This window comes from Penicillium maclennaniae (assembly GCF_028827695.1).
Source record: "Penicillium maclennaniae strain IBT 15551 chromosome Unknown utg000007l:1.0-4884863.0:1.0-4888362.0, whole genome shotgun sequence".
Lineage (NCBI taxonomy): Eukaryota > Fungi > Ascomycota > Eurotiomycetes > Eurotiales > Aspergillaceae > Penicillium > Penicillium maclennaniae.
The window spans coordinates 4,418,323-4,438,155 of record NW_026623219.1 but is presented as its reverse complement, the minus strand read 5'-3'; the positions used below and the strand labels follow the sequence as shown (position 1 = coordinate 4,438,155).

At 53.7% G+C, this 19,833-nt stretch overlaps 9 protein-coding genes across 9 annotated transcripts; 8 read left to right on the top strand and 1 right to left on the bottom strand.

Moving 5' to 3' along the window:
• Positions 1 to 128: 128 nt before the first annotated feature.
• N7477_008868 (uncharacterized protein) lies at positions 129 to 863 on the top strand (the record flags this gene model as incomplete). The annotated part of the gene is made up of 3 exons (XM_056970531.1): positions 129 to 307; positions 491 to 626; positions 690 to 863. The coding sequence occupies 3 exons, from the start codon at positions 129 to 131 to the stop codon at positions 861 to 863; spliced, it is 489 nt and encodes a 162-aa protein (XP_056820563.1).
• A 661-nt stretch (positions 864 to 1,524) lies between these two features.
• On the top strand, positions 1,525 to 3,669 carry N7477_008867 (RRP12 family protein; the record flags this gene model as incomplete). Its single annotated transcript, XM_056970530.1, has 2 exons — positions 1,525 to 1,587; positions 1,636 to 3,669. The coding sequence occupies 2 exons, from the start codon at positions 1,525 to 1,527 to the stop codon at positions 3,667 to 3,669; spliced, it is 2,097 nt and encodes a 698-aa protein (XP_056820562.1).
• Positions 3,670 to 3,731: 62 nt separating this feature from the next.
• On the top strand, positions 3,732 to 5,710 carry N7477_008866 (uncharacterized protein; the record flags this gene model as incomplete). The annotated part of the gene is made up of 2 exons (XM_056970529.1): positions 3,732 to 5,274; positions 5,688 to 5,710. 2 exons carry the CDS (start codon positions 3,732 to 3,734, stop codon positions 5,708 to 5,710), a joined length of 1,566 nt encoding a protein of 521 aa, XP_056820561.1.
• An 892-nt stretch (positions 5,711 to 6,602) lies between these two features.
• On the bottom strand, positions 6,603 to 7,600 carry N7477_008865 (uncharacterized protein; the record flags this gene model as incomplete). The annotated part of the gene is made up of 2 exons (XM_056970528.1): positions 6,603 to 7,109; positions 7,166 to 7,600. 2 exons carry the CDS (start codon positions 7,598 to 7,600, stop codon positions 6,603 to 6,605), a joined length of 942 nt encoding a protein of 313 aa, XP_056820560.1.
• Positions 7,601 to 13,246: 5,646 nt separating this feature from the next.
• On the top strand, positions 13,247 to 13,474 carry N7477_008864 (uncharacterized protein; the record flags this gene model as incomplete). Its single annotated transcript, XM_056970527.1, has 1 exon — positions 13,247 to 13,474. One exon carries the CDS (start codon positions 13,247 to 13,249, stop codon positions 13,472 to 13,474), a length of 228 nt encoding a protein of 75 aa, XP_056820559.1.
• A 53-nt stretch (positions 13,475 to 13,527) lies between these two features.
• N7477_008863 (tetratricopeptide repeat protein) lies at positions 13,528 to 15,671 on the top strand (the record flags this gene model as incomplete). Its single annotated transcript, XM_056970526.1, has 3 exons — positions 13,528 to 13,971; positions 14,021 to 14,207; positions 14,272 to 15,671. The coding sequence occupies 3 exons, from the start codon at positions 13,528 to 13,530 to the stop codon at positions 15,669 to 15,671; spliced, it is 2,031 nt and encodes a 676-aa protein (XP_056820558.1).
• A 10-nt stretch (positions 15,672 to 15,681) lies between these two features.
• Positions 15,682 to 15,972, top strand: N7477_008862 (TPR-like protein; the record flags this gene model as incomplete). The annotated part of the gene is made up of 1 exon (XM_056970525.1): positions 15,682 to 15,972. One exon carries the CDS (start codon positions 15,682 to 15,684, stop codon positions 15,970 to 15,972), a length of 291 nt encoding a protein of 96 aa, XP_056820557.1.
• Positions 15,973 to 16,002: 30 nt separating this feature from the next.
• rpL3 (60S ribosomal protein uL3) lies at positions 16,003 to 18,091 on the top strand (the record flags this gene model as incomplete). Its single annotated transcript, XM_056970524.1, has 6 exons — positions 16,003 to 16,073; positions 16,601 to 16,609; positions 16,682 to 16,713; positions 16,791 to 16,848; positions 16,941 to 17,771; positions 17,836 to 18,091. 6 exons carry the CDS (start codon positions 16,003 to 16,005, stop codon positions 18,089 to 18,091), a joined length of 1,257 nt encoding a protein of 418 aa, XP_056820556.1.
• An 828-nt stretch (positions 18,092 to 18,919) lies between these two features.
• Positions 18,920 to 19,564, top strand: N7477_008860 (uncharacterized protein; the record flags this gene model as incomplete). Its single annotated transcript, XM_056970523.1, has 2 exons — positions 18,920 to 19,151; positions 19,287 to 19,564. The coding sequence occupies 2 exons, from the start codon at positions 18,920 to 18,922 to the stop codon at positions 19,562 to 19,564; spliced, it is 510 nt and encodes a 169-aa protein (XP_056820555.1).
• Between the last annotated feature and the right edge of the window lie 269 nt (positions 19,565 to 19,833).

The window sequence follows — 19,833 nt, the reverse complement described above, 5'->3', positions numbered from 1 at the left end:
GGTGTAGCTTCCATTATAATGCGAACGAGCTGTTCCTGATTTGAGCCTCGCGAATTCCAACCCCAACTGCTCTCTGCCGAAGTTCACGCCTACCCCGTTTTTCAGACACCCCCACCTCCGCCATCGACATGGAGCGATTGTCGCTCAACGACAGCCCTGCCAATGCGCAGGCGCGCAACTCCCAGCAGTTCTCCCAGCAGACTCCTCTTGGTCCTGGTGGCCAGAACCAGCCAACCTCTGGCCCGCCTCAGCTCCCCCCGCAGATGTTCACGACTGCCGCACAACTACTTGATTTGACGGATAGTACGTGACCTCGCAACGCATTGAGAGACCAAGAAGAATCATTTGCTGACATGGGAACTGGTCTTTTCTTGCAGAGAAGCTAGTGCTTGTTTTGCGCGATGGAAGGAAATTAATCGGTGTCCTGCGAAGCTGGGACCAGTTCGGTATGAGTGTCGCATCGCCCTTCGCAGAAGCCCTGTCTTACCAGACTCTCTTATCACTTCACAGCAAACCTTTTCTTCCAGGATACCATTGAGCGTATCTATGCTGGAAACCTCTACGCTGATGTCCCGCGCGGCGTCTTCCTCGTGCGTGGCGAGAACGTCCTCTTGCTCGGTGAAGTGGTATGTGCTTGGGAAAGCTCCATCCTCTGATACATCGAGCCCAATGCTAATGTCAGATGACAGGATCTGGACCGCGAAGATGAAATCCCTACTACGATAACCAAGGCTCCCTTCGAAGAAGTCTTCGCGCTAAAGAAGAAGGAAGACAGCCAGCGCAAAATGGGTGATAAGAAGCGGTACAAGGAGCTGTCCGCTCTTGGATTCGAGCCTGAGCACAGTGGTGAGATCCTGTTCTAGGAGCTCTCTTAACGCTGTTACTTGTGCGGCTGTTGTCTTCATCCCGAAGCCCCGAGATCTCCCACGATGCATTTTGTGGAAACCATTCGAGGTTTCGCCCTCCGGGATGAAGCCTGCCCTTACAGGCTTGCACAGATTGACTTGTACAATGTCCGACAGCGGTGACGACTTCAAAATCTCTTGCAATGGCCTGCTCCTATTTGCACCAGGCCTTCAAGGTTTTCACGAACTGTGCAATTGAGATTATACAAGTGATCTGTGAAGGAGAAGCTCAAGGATGACACTGAGGCCAACTTCGTCTAGTCCGAAGCTGATTTGCCTTTTCTCCTTCGTCTTTCTGCATGCCGCCTACTGCCAATGGCGCAGAATGGCCATCCTCATACCAAACGGGGTCCATAGTCCCTTTTTTTTGGCCTTGTTCAGTAGTAAAAAATTCACGAATTGATGCTTCCATGAATTCTTCTCGATTATAATCTCTAACAAGTTCCTATTTCCTCCAGAGTAGAAGCGGGTCTCACAGTGGAGAGGTGGTAGTTGCTTATCGATAACCGCGCCAAGAACCCGCTGTACCTTTTTTTTTCTCGTCGATTTTTCTCCATCACCGCCAGAACAGCATCCCCGCACGCTTTCTGTCCTTCTCCTCCTGTCGTCCACGATCATCATGGCGACCCTGGCGGAGAAGCTCGAGAAGATCAAGTCTCCTAAGCTGCAGAATCAGCACCATGTATGTGATGCCATGCCGATCTCCAGAAACTTACTGACCCGATTATAGACCGCTGTGGTGCTCTCTGCAGTGGAGGACACTCTTCGCGACCAAAAGGCAGACTTTTCCCCCACCGCATACTTCGCTGCGCTCCTTGCGCTCCTTTCACAGTCTCTGTCCGCCGACCAAGGAATCGTCAACAAGGACTTGGCGACATCCGTCGTCTATCTGCTCGACATCACCACCGGTTACGTTCCTGCTCCGATTCTTCGCTCCAAATTCTCTCAGATCCTCACTGGCCTCGCGCCTGCTCTTTCATTGCCCGAGGTCGAGGCTCCACTTCTGCGACCGTCAATTGGCTGTCTCGAGTCGCTTCTCATTGCACAGGATGCCGCTGCATGGAATCTGCCTCACACTCAGATCGGTCCCCGTCGGGCGACCGCGGGTCTGCTAAGCCTTTCAGTTGACCACCGACCTAAGGTCCGAAAGCGCGCTCAGGATGCGCTGGTCAAGGTTCTCAAGACTCCCCCGCCCAGTCCCTCTTTAGATCACCCTGCTGCGGATATGTGCGCTGAGTCTGCGATGAAGACGCTTGGCGATAGCATCGCGACTGCACTGAAGCAGAAGAAGGGCAAGCACGATGCACACAAGGATAACCACGAACCTCTTATCATCCACTCGCTCCAGCTAGTTAAGACTATTGCCACGGCCTCGGGCGGTTGGCCTAGCAAGAAGATTGAATCGCTCTGTGAGCTGCTCATGAATGCCTCTCGCTCGACCAATGAGTACATCACTATGGGTGCGTTCGAGGTCTTCGAGGTCATTTTCGAGGGAATGGCAGACGAATTCTCGTCCTCGAAGCTTCCCCGTCTTTTGGAGGCCATTTCCGAGCTTAAGCCTGCACAGAATGACTCCCAACTTCTTCCTCCGTGGATCGCTGTTTTGTCCCGTGGGTACGATGTATCCGCTCAAATTAGCCCCGAGGACACCTTTGAGAAGCTTCCTGAACTTTTCCAGCTCATCTCTGGATTCTTGGCTTCGCCCTCGCACAACATCCGCGTGTCGGCGTCCGAGTGTTTGATCTCTTTCCTGCACAACTGTATCCCCAACAGTGTTATTGTGGACCCTTCTGTCTACGATGAGAAGACTCTGGAGAAACTGGCCAAGGCCGCTGCTGATCTTCTGTCTGTCAAGTATCAGGCTGCCTGGATGGAGGTTTTCAATGTCTGCTCTGCTATGTTCGATTGCTTTAAGTGGCGCTCCAGCCCCTTCCTCACGAATCTTGTTTCAACCGTTGGTGAGCTACGCAGCAATGAGTCCTTCCACGGAAAGAAGGAGGCCGATGGCGTTCTCAGCAGCGCTATTGAGGCCATGGGTCCCGCCGCCGTTCTTGAGATATTGCCCTTGAACATCATTGAGCAGAAGAACGGCCAGCCCGGTCGTGTCTGGTTGCTTCCTATTCTCCGTGACTCGGTTACGAATACAGACTTGCGTCACTTCCGTTCAGAGTTCGTACCTTTGAGTGAGGCTCTTTACCAGAAGATGGTTGATTTCCGCAGTGCCGAGAAGCACGTTGAGATGAAGATCTTCGAAACTCTTGTCCAGCAAACCTGGGGTATTCTTCCCGGATACTGTGAACTGCCTCTCGACTTGATTGAGGCGTTTGACCAGAGCTTTGCCGAGCTCCTTTCCAACGTCCTCTATAAGCAGGCTGAGCTGCGCGTTGACATTTGTCGCGCTTTGCAAAACCTTGTCGAGTCCAACCAGGCTATCCTGGAGGTCGAGAGCGAGGTAGAGGATTTGATTCTGCAGCGCCGCATCACTAAGGCTGCTGCCACCAAGAACATTGCTCACTTGGCTGGCTTTGCAAGCAACCTGTTGGCTGTGCTGTTCAACGTTTACAGCCAGACCCTTCCCCACCACCGTGGATATATCCTGCAGTGTATTAATTCCTATTTGAGCATCACCCCCGAGGCAGAACTCAATGAGACTTTCTCTCGTGTCACAGACATGCTCGAATCCTCGCTGGCGGAGGAGCAGCAGCAAGAGGCACCCAAGCAGGACCAGGTCAACAAGATGCCCCCCCCACTTCACACACTTTGATTGACCTGGTTATTGCTATGTCTATCTACTTGCCGCGTACTAGCTTCAGTGGTCTCTTCGCTATGGCCGCCGCTATTCTCAACGGCACTTCCCCCAACCCCGATCAACAACTCATCAAGAAGGCTTACAAGCTCATCCCCCGTCTTGCTTCAACTGAGACTGGTAGTGCTGCTCTGCAAGAGCGCAGTGGTGAGCTGCAGGCTCTGATGCTGGCCACATCTGACAAGACTCCTGCATCTGGTCGCCGTGACCGCATGCTCGCCATTCACGAGCTGATCACCCATCTGCCCACCTCTGAGCTTCACTTCATCCCGGCTATCTTATCCGAGGTTGTCCTGGGATGCAAGGAAAGCAACGAAAAGGCCCGTACCGCCGCTTTCGATCTGCTGATCCACCTCGCCCACCGCACCACCGACCCCGAGCGTAACCCCGAGGGTACTGTGATTCGCAACTCACTGGTGGCTCATATGCCTGACGACTCACCTGACGCCCCTGCTACCATTGAGGAATTCTTCACCATGGTGTCTGCCGGTTTGGCTGGCTCCTCTCCCCACATGGTTGCTGCGTCCGTCACTGCCCTGTCCCGTCTCTTCTTCGAATTCCACACTCAGCTCCGACCCGAGGTGCTGTCTGACCTCGTGGCTACCGTCGAGCTCTTCCTTACCAGCAACAACCGCGAGATCGTCCGGTCCGTCCTTGGCTTCGTCAAGGTTGCCGTTGTTGTTCTTCCTGATGAGGCCCTGCGGCCCCGTCTCAATGCCCTTGTCCCCAACCTTATGGCTTGGAACAAGGAGCACAAGGGTCGTCTTCGCAGCAAGGTCAAGGGTATCATCGATCGTCTGGTTCGCCGCTTCGGTGCTCCTCTCATGGAGAGCCTGGTCGGTGAAGATGACCGTAAGCTGGTGGTCAACATTCGCAAGCAGCGTGAGCGTAACAAGCGCAAGAAGAAGGAGGGCGCTGAGGATGACGATGAGGAAGATGAGAAGCCTGCCCAGCAACAATCCGGCGGCAACGCCTTTGACAAGGCCGTCTACGGCTCTGACTCTGAGGACTCAGACGACGGGTCTGACGATGGCGCCAGCGACGTCGACGTCGATGAGACCGCTCGCATCCGGGGCAAGGGTGCCGGTGGCAGGAACAAGGGTCACAGCACCCAGTACATCCGCGAGACATCTCCTGACGACAACCCGCTGGATCTGCTGGCCCCCGACGCTCTGGCTAACATCTCTACAACCAAGCCTAGCCTGCGCTTCCTGAACACCGGCCCCGGCTCGAAGAAGAAGCGCAATGCTAAGTTCGACGCTGATGGTCGTCTGCTTCTTGGCGATGACGATGCTGCCGAAGATGTTGAGATGGGCGGTGCCCAGGCTGGCGGTGTCAATGCCTACCTCGAGGCTGTCAGTGGACCCGATGCTGTCCGCCGCGGTCAGAAGGGTAAGGTCAAGATGGGTCAAGCCAAACGTGGCAGTGATGCCATGGACCTCGACGAAGACGATGAAGGCGCTATCAAGGAGAGCATTCAGGGTCGTCGTGGTCTGGGTGCTCCCAAGACCCACGGCTCCCCTGGTGGAGGTCGTATCGAAAAGCGCCGCACTCCCTTCAAGGGTAAGGGTGGTGGCATGAAGGGCGATGGTGCCCGCGGACGTGGCGGCTTTGGTGGCCGTGGCGGTGGCCGCGGTGGTGATCGCGGTGGCCGCGGTGGTGATCGCGGTGGCCGTGGCGGTTTCGGAGCACGTGGCGGACGCGGAGGCTTCGGTGATCGTGGCGGCGGCTTTGGTGGCCGTGGTGGTGGACGTGGAGGATTCGGTGATCGTAGTGGTCGCGGTGGTTCCGGTGGCCGTGGCCGCGGAAGCCGCTAAATGCAAGTCCAATCTCCTATATCTTCTTTCCTTTGTTCAAGAAGGCTGGAGAGACTGTTTTCACGCATCCAAGGCTCTGGCATACGTTCTTTCTGGTTAGGAACTTTCCGAATAATACCCCCTTGGCGCTTCCATTTGGGGGTTGACTGATATTCGCAGGTCTTGGGCTTGTCTTGTCATGATTTGATTACGAGCAAAAATTTGTTAAGGCATCTGCACATAGAAATTTGATCTTTTTCTGCACTCGAAAGTATTTCTCCATCATCTCGCCATCACCTCAACTCGTCTTCTCTCGGTTAATGAAAGTCAATTCGCGGTCTTCACCTACGGAGATCTAGCCTGCCATAGCAATATATGAAACTAGTTTGTCTCTGTGGGTGCTGCAGGGCAGAGTCGGTGCAGCTTGTAATTTGCTGAAGCCCGCGGTAGATTAGTCGTTCATGTGCAGCCCAAGTGTGGTGATTCTCCACTAGGGGGAAACTTCAGACCTCTTTGGACCATATTACCGACCGAGTCTGACCTATGAACCGCGACATTCCGTCGAAAATCCTTCTTTTCGTGCTTGGTCATCGCTCTTGGGGTAATGCGGTCCTACAAAAATCATAAAGCCCTTACAGGAACATTGAAAAGAAAGAAGCATCATCCGGGTATCAAATTTGCGCGCAAAATGCACAGCATACATACGAGTACAGTTGATGCAAGTCTCTCCGAATCCCCAAGACGAATCATCATCTCAGTCATCAAAGACAAGCACCACCCAACAGGACCAGCAAATGAACATATAGAAAGCCTCCATAAATAAATCAGATAGGAGGTGGAAGACAAAAAAGGGGAATAGTGAATGCATCCGCTTTCGACACCAAAGACAAAAACCGATTCCTGACTCCGGGTGCATCACACGATGCAAGTGTAAAATCATAGCGTGCAAGAGATTGACGTGATAGAGATATTGGCTAATGAAGTGATGAGGTTGTCGTGGTCGTGTCGCATATTTCTCTGCTGAATTCAGGTCAGAAAAGGTGATCCGTGATTGGGACCTGTTCATGTCCCCGTGGGGGGAAGTGGGGCATTTGATCATGACTTTCGGGCTTTGCCCAGCCATGTCCGCCACCATTTGCAGACTCCTAGGACTGCTGTGCGGCCGTCGTCTTTGCGCTCTGTGCCGTCTGGATTGCCCATCACCTTGGAGAAGACCCAGAAGAAAGCGGCTGTCCAGGCGAAGAGGAGAATTACAATACTCAAGAACGGCGAGAGAATCAAGACGCCTATTGAGGTACTAACTCTATAGTATCGAGTCGGTTCAGCCAGCATCGATGGCTGGTCTGAGTGGGTTTCGGAGCGTATCCATTGGGTTGAAGAGGACCGGTCTGATGTTGGTGGACGCATGCAGACGAGCCGTTCATGGATAAGGAGGGTTGGCGAGAGAAGGTCGCAGACTTGTGCTACGAAAGAGGTATTGCGGAGGTAGGGTGATAGGGAGCAGATTCGCAGAGGTGAGGAGAAGACGGCGAATATCAGGGCACAGCAGGTATAAAGACAAGCGGTGAAGGAGAAGATCGGGACAGGAACCGAGAGCCGGAACTACAAGCATTGTCAGACCAAGTGAATCTTTGCAAGATGTAGAAGAGAAACCTTACCAGCATGAGCAGCGCGTCCTGGCCCTTATCAACCGGGTTATCGTCGGGAACGCCTCGCTTTTGCGCGCGCGAAGAGCTCAACTGCTCGGCCGACATTAAGGACGGCTGGTCGGCCCAGCTGCCTCGTTCTTCTTTATGAGCGGCCCCAGATCTGGAGACAAGGATGCGGGACACCTGCGAGCTGTCGTCCACACGGGACTGGCGTCGTGATGCCTCCGGGGAGTAGGCGTGGGATCCCTGCGGGCTGGAGGATCGAGGACTAACGTCGAAGCCGGGCGTCCACTCGTCGGATGTGTGCTGTGTGTCTGGAAGACTCATATCGGGGGACCCTGACGAGTGACGAGGACGAGGGGCTAAGATCGAAGCAGGTACCGCGCCGAGGGGGTCCTGAGCCTGTTTATAGACAGGAGTATATGACATCTCCGGTGGACGCATGGCGAGTCAGAAGAGCAATAGAAGAGGGCGAGAGCCGGTGAAAGGTCGTACAGGCGCACAGAAGGCGACTAGGAGTCTATAGGGCTCGCCGCATGGTTTTCCCCGGACACGATCTGGGGATCATAAGGGGGGGAGGGGGGGGGGTGGGGTTCGAAGGGGGTGACCGAGGGTGTATTTCCACCTGGCCGAGACAGAGAGGAGGAAACCCAGGGCGGAAAGGGAATTTTATAAGGGAATCGCACGGCGGAAAGGCCAGGGAAGGCCATGGCAGCGGAGGAGGGCATCTCCTACTGTTTGCAGGCTCTTGCCAAGACGCCCAGATGCCAAGGTCTCGGCGTCGAGGGTCGCTGCCGTGCACCTTTTACCTCGTCGTAGGCTGTTATCACCCTGTGCTAACATTGCAGCCCTTTCGTAGCCCGCCTACATGATTCTCCAAGCCGATCGTCCATCGTCGCGTCCACGTTAGACAGAAGCCTGTCCCACGCTGCGCATTCGTTGTTTTACCAATCGCCAAGATGCCAAGGATCCGCATGAGCCGTGATTGAAATTGCGTCGTTTGATTGGCTCACTGATGCTAGAGCGGGTCTTGGCGATGATGTACAATGCACATCAAATGGTACTTCTTCGCACTTGCCTTGGATCATATCATCAGTATAGGACAAATCTAAACGGGGTGTACATTTCATCTTCACATCGTCAAAATCTCTGCTCATGTCTGCTCATTTCATCCCGCTTCATCGGCTTCCTATCGCCCTGATCAGCCTCGGTGTGTCGCGCCGAGCCCTGCCCAGACGCCGAGAAACAGGCCTCCATGTGTCTTTGGAGAAGAAAAAACCCTCACCCCTCTGGAGAAGCCCAATATCTATTATGTAAACCTCCACTAGTTGACGCCTAGTCAAGATGCGCTGCAGAGCTTTATTGCAGATATAAGGTTGCCAATACTGGGCAGTCCAATGCGGTCTCACATGAAATAGCATCTTGTAATCCTCCCATCGGTGTCCGTCTTGGCTTCCTCCTCTCATTCCGCTTGCCGAGGTGTTTCACGCTCTTTGCGAATCAGATGTCCTCTCGCCGGCTCAGCCTCCTTCCTGTGGTCTCGCCCTCCAGAGATCATGCCTTGGCCTGGGTGTGTTGGGTGTCTAGGCGCCTATCACTTCGACCAGATTTCCCGCGAGGCGCGCTTGGCTGAGCGGACGAGTGCAAAGTCCGCGTGGTCTAGCCCAGACCTTCCCGCTTGTTCTCTCCATCATATGAGTTTCGAGCTGATTGTCTTGCGCCCAGGATCTGCCATCTGCGGGTCGACCCAAAAATTAAGAGAAGTGCCTTCCGACCGGTCTCATTTGCTTTTTTGGGCCTCGCGTAGGAGTTCTATGATTCGGAGATTGATTGAAAGGATCGTCTGCCGATCAGCTACGGTCACGCAACCACCAAGTGTCAAGCTGTTGATGAGTCACATTAGATGTCGTCGTGGCACGCCTCCATGAAGCCCGAGACCCGTGAGAAGCCTCTTGTCATCTGAATTGACCATGGTGAGCATCCGGCGGCTGTGCTCGTGGACAAATCTGCCGATCGGATGATCACTGCATCGATTTATCATTGTGGGGGCCTCACATTGGTCCCGTCGGAGCCACTTCGGAGATCTAAAGCCTTGGACATGCTGAAAAGTGCGTCTCAAGGCTGTGTGTTGGAATCGATGATGCCTCAGGCCTAGCTACGAAGTAGGACATACAATGCAAACAACTCTTGTGGTGCGCCAAAGGCCGTCCACATGCATACTCCGCACCACCATCACCGTAGATCAACAAAGCCGCAGGAGCAATCCAAATGTGACATGGAGATGACAGACCAAGGCTACCGGCTGCATGCAAGGGATCTCTCAAAACTTTGCGCACGCACACCACCACCTTATCCTTTGGATGGATGCAAGATCAAGACCCCCTGCTTCCTGTCAGACATGCTTACCTTACTTAAATGCGAACCCTGGTGACCCCCTATAGAGCGGATGAGTGGGTGCTGCACATCTGTTTCCCAGAAGCAAGCCACTCTGTCACAGTCTCGGGCGGGTGCATGGTTAGTCGGGAACTTGTATGCGGTTCACGAAGAGTGAGTCCTTTCAAGAGTCGGTTCTACTGAAAGGGGGTAACCACGTACATTCGTTCTGCCTCGTTCCAGGATTGGACGGGCTCTAAATGCCTGGAGAATGTTGGATCGACTTGCCAGCTGCTATCTCTCCTGGGCCTCACCGCCAAGAAACAGTGTGACACCTTTCGCTCTGATCAAAGGAATGTAAACACGTCACAAAAGAATGTCAAGGAGAGTTGGGGGCCGAGCCGCCCTGAATGCTCGGAGCCCACAGAGATTGGTCGCCAAAGAGGATAAAGGCATCTGACAAGCAAGCTCATAAATTGGAAACACAAAATCCTGAAAGGCAAGGGAAATCCAGCTTGGTGAAGCGAAGATCGTCGCCCCTCCCAGCCGAAGCTAGTGACCACGAGGAACGGCTGGGGCCCGGCATTTGACCTCGCCGAAGCGATGGAAAAAGGGCAAAATGATGGATCCACTTGACATATGTATGATTCTCAGAAGCTGCATAATTTCTCTCTCTCGGTCTACCTTGTGTAGGTCTCAGCCGCACCTCATGGAGAGCAACCCGCTCGATCTGGCGATCAATGGAAAAGAAGGCGATCTACATCCTCTAGTCCTTCTTCTGTGATTCGTATGACTCGGTACTATACATCGATCGCATCCTTTTTCCTCGGCCGCTTAAGGTAAACTATATATATTTGCACAAATCACCCATGCGCGTCAACCAGGCAATCGGCATCTGACTGAAACCACGTCGAACGTAGTAGTAACATAAAAAAAAGCTCTCCAGGGCCAGATTGAATGTATCGAGAAAACCTCAAGACGAAGGAAGTCAAGGTTCATATCTCCGTTTAAAGACAGCCGTCAATCGACAATCAGAAAAAGATCAAAAGCCCGCTACTTGTAGAGATATAATAGATCAGATCGCTCCGATCCCGCGAAACTGGATTACGTTCTGATGGCTACAGGAGACACGAAACCAATGGCATTTGAGAGGTGACACAATCGATTGAAAATCCGACCGGGTGTAACCCTTCCAAGGTTATCTCCCATGCCTGCACGGTACCACTGGCGAGTGTTAGCGCGGTGGACGGGGAGCAGAGGTCATCGAGTACCGGAGGCGACTGAGAGATTGCCGGTCGGTCAATTTCTGGTTCATAAGAACAATGTTCATTGTAGTTGCCTCGATGATCATAATTTATCGCTGTGCTTCTTCTCCCCGTGGATGGAGGCTCCGCGCGTTGAGGTCTGTTATGTTCTCCTGGTCGCATCCTTGAGGGTACTCCAGTACTTGAAAATGAAAAGAGACTTGATTTTCGACCGACTTTACTCGTGCCAACGTAAGAAGAGACACGCACTGTATCTGATGGAGATTGTCTCGTTCTTTTTGTTGTGCGAGGAATCGTACATGAACCGTGCCAGACCGGACCGCAATTGCCGGATTGCCGGGGTCAGAGCTTGGTGGGACCAGCAACACGATCTCGTCTCGTCTCGGGTCATATCATCTACATCTACTTAAATAGGGAGCAAATGGGCTTGCAGGAGACCCGTGCCACCAGGATCTCCGATGTCGAACAGATCAGGGTTAGGCCGGTTGCACCGTGATACCCATAGAGGATAGTGCAAAGTCCCGCGACCCGCAGAGATGAGATGATCGTAACGGGCCTGGATCCACAGTGGACTATATGCGCGCGGCTGAGAGAACATTCCCGTATCATATTGTGAGTCGTGTCGGAATCCACTTTGCAGGGATCCGAAGGGAAACCCCCCTCCCCAAACACGGCACACGTTCAAAATTACCCTAGCGGTCGTGTAACCCCATCATTGGATTCGTCATTGCCCTGAGCACTCGAGGCCCGTTTATTGTTTCACACCAACGTTACGGCAGCGGCTCGGCTAGTCAAGCCCACGAACTCTTAGGGGAAAAACCACAAGTGGAGTTCAGATCCAGAGTCTTGCGCACGTCTGACGACCTGAAAACAAGTCAGGGAGTCCTGGAAGGAAACCGGTAATTCGGATCAGTGGGGGGGGGGGGGCAAAGAAAGTGTGGGAAGCGTAGCGGACTCGGAAGGGGGCAGTTTGTGTGCATTGTCACATTGGGCTCCACTGGGGCTAGAAAGGTATCTAGATCATCATCTCGCATCCGCTGGCATGCGGCAATGGGCTGTGGCGCTGTGGCTGAAGAGCAGTGAACAGCCGAAAAATTCAAAGTAAATTCAAATTGGCTTTTTTTCGCTTATTCCTCAACTATTATTCTCTTTGGGTTTTTATGATGCATTCTTTTTTTTTTCCCAAAGTAATAGGGCAAGAAAAAATAGATCAAACTGTGGAGGGGGAACGCTAGACCGGACACGGTAAGTGACTGGATGCGGGATCCAGGCGAATCATGACGGAAGGGGGCCACCGGCGCTAGGTTGATGGCATGTCAGGGAAACCCTGCAGGGCCAGCGAAGTACACTGACTGAATTTTATAGACAATTACGTTGTGGCATGTTCTTTTTTCTGGAATTTTGATGATCTTATACAGCGGATCGACCGGAGAATATTAAGATATCAAAAAGACCATACGATACCGATGCAAGGGAAGACGTGAGTTGGCGGTGCAGAAATGGCGGAGTGCGTCTCCAGGACGTAGACAGGGGTAGGGCAGACAAAAAGCTCAGGTGCACGGTCCAGCATGCCAGGTCTTAGCTTAGGCCCTTGACCGGGTTAGGCTAAAGTCGGAGTGGCACGGAGAACAGTCGCACTAACGTACCTTAGCAGCGACCACGGGGGGAGTCCACCCCGAGGCCCCACCCGGGCGCCACTCGGGCCCGGGGGTGTTTTGTAAGGACATATCTGGATGTGAAGGGCGGAGTAGTATATTTGAAGGCTAGTGGAACATATGAGGACCATCGCGCTTACCATTGAGGTATCAATCTCCAACATCGTCTCTCTCTGGCTTCGATGGTGCCCATAAACAGAATAGATACATGGTAATAACCGCCTCCAGATCCGGGACCCGCCACGCTAAACCGGTTTTGATTGTCAGCTTTTTTCGTGTCTGTGGTGACGGTCTTCAGCTGCACAACCACTAGCGTGGCTTGGCGAATTTCACACCTTTCCTGCCAGCCCCTCGACTCTTCTCCCCTTCTCTTTGGGCTTCACCCTTCCCTCTACGACCCATTCCCATCCTTCATCGTCTTTCTCTTTTTTCTTCTAATTTTTTTTTCCCCCTTGGCCACCGTGTCCGTCTTCGTGTCCGACATACTACCACTATCTTCCCCACACGCGCCTCTCTTTTCTCCTACTATCTCCTCCCCAGGAGAGGCGCAAATTTCCCATCCAATCCCGCCAATCCCATAGTATCCACTATCATCGTCGGGGTCGCGTTTCACACCTTCCGTACTGCTTCCGACGAGTTTCAATCGACGGCGAGGACTATTAGTGATCGGTCCGTGGTCGTCTCCGCGTGTCTGGTCGCCTCGGTAGATTGCATCATCGTGTCGCAAACCCGGTTGACCTTGGGTCGCGACACTAATCATCGCGGCTTCTCGTCTTAATACGACGAGTCGTGAAATAATGTCCCATACTCAGCCTTCGCCTACCGCTGTGGTTGGCCCCCACCACATGGCGGCCGCGCATCCCGCCGCGCACCCTCAGGTCAATGGCCACATGCCCGCCATCCCAGCGCAAGCTCAGAAGGGAGTCCCAATGACCACCGCCCAGAAGATTGCCACGTTGAATGAGCAGGTCTGGCTCTCAATCGGTAAGGATGCCATGTTGACATTTATCAGATCGAAATACTGACTGTTCGCCTCGAAGGGAGCTTAACCGAACTGATGGGAGACCTCGATGGCGCCATGACTTCTTACGAGCAAGCTCTGCGCCACAACCAATGGTCTATCCCCGCTATGAATGCGATCTCCTGCATCCTTCGCACCAAGGAGCTATTCCCCAAAGCGATCGAGTACCTCCAAAATATCCTCAAGTTGGATCCCACCAATGGAGAGACCTGGGGCAGCCTGGGTCACTGCCATCTGATGATGGACAACCTGCAGGAGGCCTACACATCCTATCAGCAGGCCTTGTATCACCTGCGCGACCCGAAAGAACCGAAGCTGTGGTACGGAATCGGAATACTGTATGATCGCTACGGATCTCTCGATCATGCCGAGGAGGCTTTCTCCCAGGTTATGCGCATGGCTCCCGAATTCGAAAAGGCCAATGAAATCTATTTCCGCCTCGGTATCATATACAAGCAGCAGCAAAAATTCCAGCAGAGTTTGGAATGTTTCAAATTCATTGTCAACGAGCCCCCCTCGTCCCTTGACCGAGGAGGATATTTGGTTCCAGATTGGCCACGTTCACGAGCAGCAGAAGGACTTTGAGTCCGCTCAGGCTGCTTACCGCCGTGTTCTCGACCGGGATCCCAATCATGCCAAGGTACTTCAGCAGCTGGGATGGCTCTACCACCAGCAGAGCAACAGCTACGCCAGCCAGGACAAGGCCATTGAGTTTCTGGAGAAGTCCGTCAGTGCAGGTAAGCTTCTGTATCAAAACGCCACACAAAAGCTTGATGATCTAATCTTTCTCTTCTCCCCCAGACAACAACGATTCTCAGAGCTGGTATCTTCTCGGTCGCTGTTACATGTCGCAGGCCAAGTACCCCAAAGCCTACGAAGCTTATCAGCAGGCCGTCTACCGGGACGGTCGCAACCCCACATTCTGGTGCTCGATCGGAGTTCTTTACTACCAGATCAACCAGTATCGCGATGCGCTCGATGCCTACTCTCGAGCGATTCGCCTGAACCCTTACATATCCGAAGTTTGGTATGATCTGGGTACTTTGTACGAATCTTGTAACAACCAGATCGCCGACGCTCTCGATGCCTATGGACGCGCAGCGGACCTTGATCCGACCAATGTCCACATCAAGGCTCGTCTGCAGCTGCTCCAGAGTCAACTGTCAGGCTCTGGCCAGCAAGGTAATGCCCCGGCACCTCAGCCGCAGGATGTCCATCCTCAAGCCTACCAGGCACCAGGTGTGGGTGCTCCCCCAGCTCCTCAATGGGGTGCTCCCGCGCCAGTTGGTCCGACTCCCCAGGCACCCGCTCCGCCTCGACAGATCGCAGATTGGAACCGTGGTATCAATGACATCCAGTCGCAGCCGTCCGTTCCACCGGCCAACGGTGTTGAGCCGCGCGACGCCGTCCGCGCTCCTGGCGCTCCTCCGCAAACCAGCCCTCGTCAAGAGCCTGGTCGGGCCTTCCCTGATCCCCGCGGTGGCGCTCCTCCTCGTTCACCCAAGATGGGTGGCCCAGGGGCTTACCCGCCCGCCCACACTTTGCCCCAGCTGGGAAACGCGCCGTCCTCTAGTCATGAACGTGCTTCCAGTGGTAGCTTCGGCCGAGCGGGACCTCTTCCGCCTGCTCCTGGTGGCGCCCCCGCCCCCGCTCCTGCTGGTCCTAACGGCGGTCCGGCTAGCAGTGGTGCTGCTCCCTACCACCGTCCGTTCACTCCTCCCACTGAGATTCGGCCCATCCGCGATGAGCGACCTTCCTCTCCTGGCTCGACTTACCCCCACCAACAGTACCACCACGGCCCTAGCGCGCCTACTCCAGGTGGTAACTCCACTGGCATCGCATCGGGCGCGCCTGCACCCGCCGCGGCGGCGGCAGCTGCTGAGGCCGCTGCCCGTGAGCGTGGTGAGGATCGCCCCACCTCTGCGATGAAGCGTGGCCGTGAATGGGAGAGCGAGGGTCCTGTGAAGAAGCAGGCCAACGACGAGAACCGAGCACGAATGGACGACCAGAGTGCCCGCCGTGTCAGCCCCCCTGCCCGCTTGCCGTCTCCTGGTGAGATGCAGCGACGCAGCTCCTCGGAGGCCCGCCGTGAGGATGCCCGTCGGGCCAACGACAACTACCACCCTTCAGAGGCCGCTCATCATCCCCCCTACTCTCCCGTCTATCCAGAACATGCCACCCCACTCCTCCACGGGACCTAGTCTTCCTCCCATGGCGGAAGGCTCCGCTCCTCCGTCAAATGGACCTCCTTCAGCTCCTCCTTCGGCCAACACTCCGGTCAAGGAAGAAGCTCCTCGCCCCGAAGCGCCTTCTTCCCACGAGCCTCCGGCCCGGAAGATGGATGTCGATGAGGATTATGATGATGAGCCCGACGAGGAAAAGAAGGCTGGTGCCGCGGCAAAGGGTAGTCCCAACGGTAATAGCACCGAATCGGCCAATGGCAACGGAGTTGCCAGCAATGGTCGCCAGGGTACGCCTTCGAAGACTGAGTCTTCAGCGTAAAAAAAGAAAAAATCCTTGGGTCACTATGCAATGAACCTCTATCTTCTCGGCATCGCCTTCGAGCCACTCTTCTCCTCTGTTCTTTCTATCTCTCCCATTGCGTGATGTACGGTATGAATGTGTCAGTTACGTTGGTCTGCTCCGGCTAGCCCGAGGCCCCTGGAGAGGTCCTGTATTCGTTCTCTTTCTGCTGTGTTATGATTTCCTCGCTTTCATTTCCCTGTGACTTTTTTTCGATGCACTAGGCATCTCTGATAGCCCAATTCAGCCCTTCATTGAAGATCTAAGTCCCAAAGCGGTAAACAGTAGAATTGACGCCCCTCATGGCCAGTCCCTCACCATTATCAAATCTGGAAACCAACACTGATAGCTTTGATAATAAGTCGGGTACATGTTGCGTCTTCATGCGATACGTTCTTACAAAGTATAAGAGGAAGCAATGCTACTCGCCCCATCAGGGCTAAGGTCCATGACCCACTTCAAACGCAAAATTCAATTCGAGGTTACTAATTAGTCACATGACCATCTACACCCCGATTAGGAATAGGTCTCGCTTAGAATCACAGCCCACACTAAATCGAATCCCATCCTCCAACTTTCACCACTTCGACGACTAACGACAACACAGGGTCAAGATGTGAGTCGCCCTTTGATATAAGGTCATATCATACTCCCGCAATACAATTGCTGACTTGAATTCCCTCAACAGGAGTCACCGGAAGTTCGAAGCGCCTCGCCACGGTTCGTGATACACTTTTTCACCTTCGAGGTCAAAATTCGACAATCATTGTGCAGTATACTGATTTTTTTCTTGACAGGCTCCCTGGCCTACCTGCCGCGCAAGCGCGCTGCCCGCCACCGCGGTAAGGTTAAGTCGTGAGTGTTCCCTCCCTGATACTCGAAATCAAAGAAAAAAAATTTCGTGCGCAGACCTGGACCTGGTATACTGAGACTCAATTTGCGCACAGCTTCCCCAAGGATGACCCCAAGAAGCCCGTCCACCTGACTGCCACCATGGGCTACAAGGCTGGTATGACCACCATCGTCCGTGACCTCGACCGTCCCGGTGCCAAGATGCACAAGAAGGAGGTTGTTGAGGCCGCCACCGTCATCGAGACCCCCCCTCTGGTTGCCGTTGGTGTCGTTGGCTACATCGAGACCCCCCGTGGTCTCCGCTCCCTCACTACCGTCTGGGCTGAGCACTTGAGCGACGAGGTCAAGCGTCGCTTCTACAAGAACTGGTACAAGTCCAAGAAGAAGGCTTTCACCAAGTACGCCAAGCAGCACGCCGAGAACAGCGGTGCCTCCGTCACCCGCGAGCTCGAGCGCATCAAGAAGTACTGCACTGTCGTCCGTGTCCTCGCCCACACCCAGATCCGCAAGACCCCCATCAAGCAGAAGAAGGCCCACCTTATGGAGATCCAGATCAACGGTGGCCAGGTCGCCGACAAGGTTGACTTCGCCCGCAACCTCTTCGAGAAGACCATCGATATCGACTCCATCTTCGAGAAGGACGAGATGATTGATGTCATCGCCGTCACCAAGGGTCACGGTTTCTCCGGTGTTACCGCCCGTTGGGGTACCACCAAGCTTCCCCGTAAGACTCACAAGGGTCTGCGCAAGGTTGCCTGTATTGGTGCCTGGCACCCTAACCACGTCCAGTGGACTGTTGCCCGTGCCGGTCAGATGGGTTACCACCACCGTACCTCTTGCAACCACAAGGTCTTCCGCATCGGAAAGGCCGGCGATGAGGGCTCCGCCTCCACCGAGTTCGACATCTCCAAGAAGCAGATCACTCCGTACGTCCCCTTTATCTCTATTCTCTTTGTAAGAAGAAAAGTCCAACAACTAACCAATAAACAGTCTTGGTGGCTTCGTCCACTACGGTGAGGTCAAGAACGACTGGATCCTGCTCAAGGGTGCCGTCCCTGGTGTCAAGAAGCGCGTCATGACTCTGCGCAAGACCCTCTACCCCCAGACCAGCCGCCGTGCTCTCGAGAAGATCGACCTCAAGTGGATCGATACTTCCTCCAAGTTCGGTCACGGTGCCTTCCAGACCGCCGAGGAGAAGAAGGCCTTCATTGGTACTCTCAAGAAGGACCTTGTCCAGACTGTTTAAGGTGTTTCAAGCTATGGTTGGTGATAGGTGCACGTATTTCAAGTTCAATAAAAAAGCGGACAATACCTTTTATGAGCGGTAGCTATTGTAATACTGCGTAGGCGTGTAGAGCTCATGTAAATCATAATCTCCAACTTTGCACAATTGGAAAGTTTGAACTTCTATTTACTCCACGTTGGCATTATGTCTCAACTGTTCTCGGAAGCTATGTTATGCACACTAAATGTATACTCGTGGACCTCCAGTCTCAAGCATCTGTCAAGTTACATGAGTAAGGCCTTTGGTAAGTTTCGCAAGATTCAAAGGTGTCAGATAATAAAAATTCGGTTCAAGAACTGTGTGATGCTCCAAGTATATTCTGGCGGGATTGTCGTAATGCACAGATAGACTTATTTACATTTCTGTCCGCCTGCTGCTAAATATATTCCAGTCCTGCAAATTCTTCAAACTGACATATTTCCGGATGTTTTTCGAGTTAGCTGTGGAACAAACACTCTTTGACCTTGACTCTGGAATACCCTGGTCCAGATCTCCTTGACAAACGTTGTTACTCCGCCACAAATTGAGGTGCACAGGATGCAACCGTCAAACAGGCTCCATTGCGTCATCTCTCAAGCCAACGCTTTCGCACACTGTCCACGCCCAACCACCTACGCTTCCATTACACGATCGCAGATTTCGTTTCCGATTAAGCACTTATTGAACACAGATTCACCTAGACAGCTGGTAGTCGCGCAGACAATCTCCCGATTCCCCGCAACATCAAGCTACCACCGAGCTACAGCAGCCCGCTATTCTCGCGCACCCTTCTCTACAACCCCCACCATTATGTCCGACGACGCCTACTCGTCCTTCCTGGACAAAGCGAACTCAGACCTTAACGCCGGCCGCAGTCAGCAAGGAGGCGGCACCGCCCGCACCGAGACTGTCCACACGAACGTGAAAGTGCCCGCGCCCCTACAGTCCGTCGACGCATACTACATTTCTGACACCGACGAGCCCTTCGAGCCCGTCGCATTCAAATGGGAAGGAGCTAGCAAGGGGAAATGGCCGAGTGCCGGTACGTTCAGCATCGCAGTGTTTCACCGTCCTACGTGCCCGCACCTTGCAGGCTGTGGGAGTTAAGGACACATCCACGCCCTTGATGGCGTGCCTTGAGAAAATTCGAAATGGATCTACTAACACGCCTTGATAGACCAGTTCTCTTCCTTGATCTCGCCGTCGGCTGACCTGTCCGGTTCGATCGAGACCCTTTCGGCGTCCTCCTTCGATCCGAAGAACCAGTATGCATCTGCCCTGCGTGCTGTGCGTGCTGCTGCTGTCGAGGGGGATTCCGGTGCCGATCAATCTGCTGTTGATCTCAAGGTTTATCGCGTGGAGTTGAGCAGCACCAAAGTCGAGTACTGGGTTCTGGCACTCGAGCCGGCCGAGGGGAGGTTGGTGGGACTGCGGGCTAAGTCTGTTGAGTCGTAGACTACCTTGCCTGCGGAATTAGGCTTGATGTAGTATGATTGATTTAGTTTAGCATTATCACCAGTAAATGGATATTCACGATTCAGATCTACAGGTCTAGCAGTTTGGAGCACAGGAAAGCTTAGTTTCGCGTCCGCGTGGACCTCCCATGAAAGTCGGAATAGTCTTTTTTTTTTCTTATCCTTGGAAACATGAACTGCAGTAGAGATGAGCATCCATAGAAGAGCTGATCCTCACAGCTTCTGTCGGGGTTTGTGACATTCCTAGCT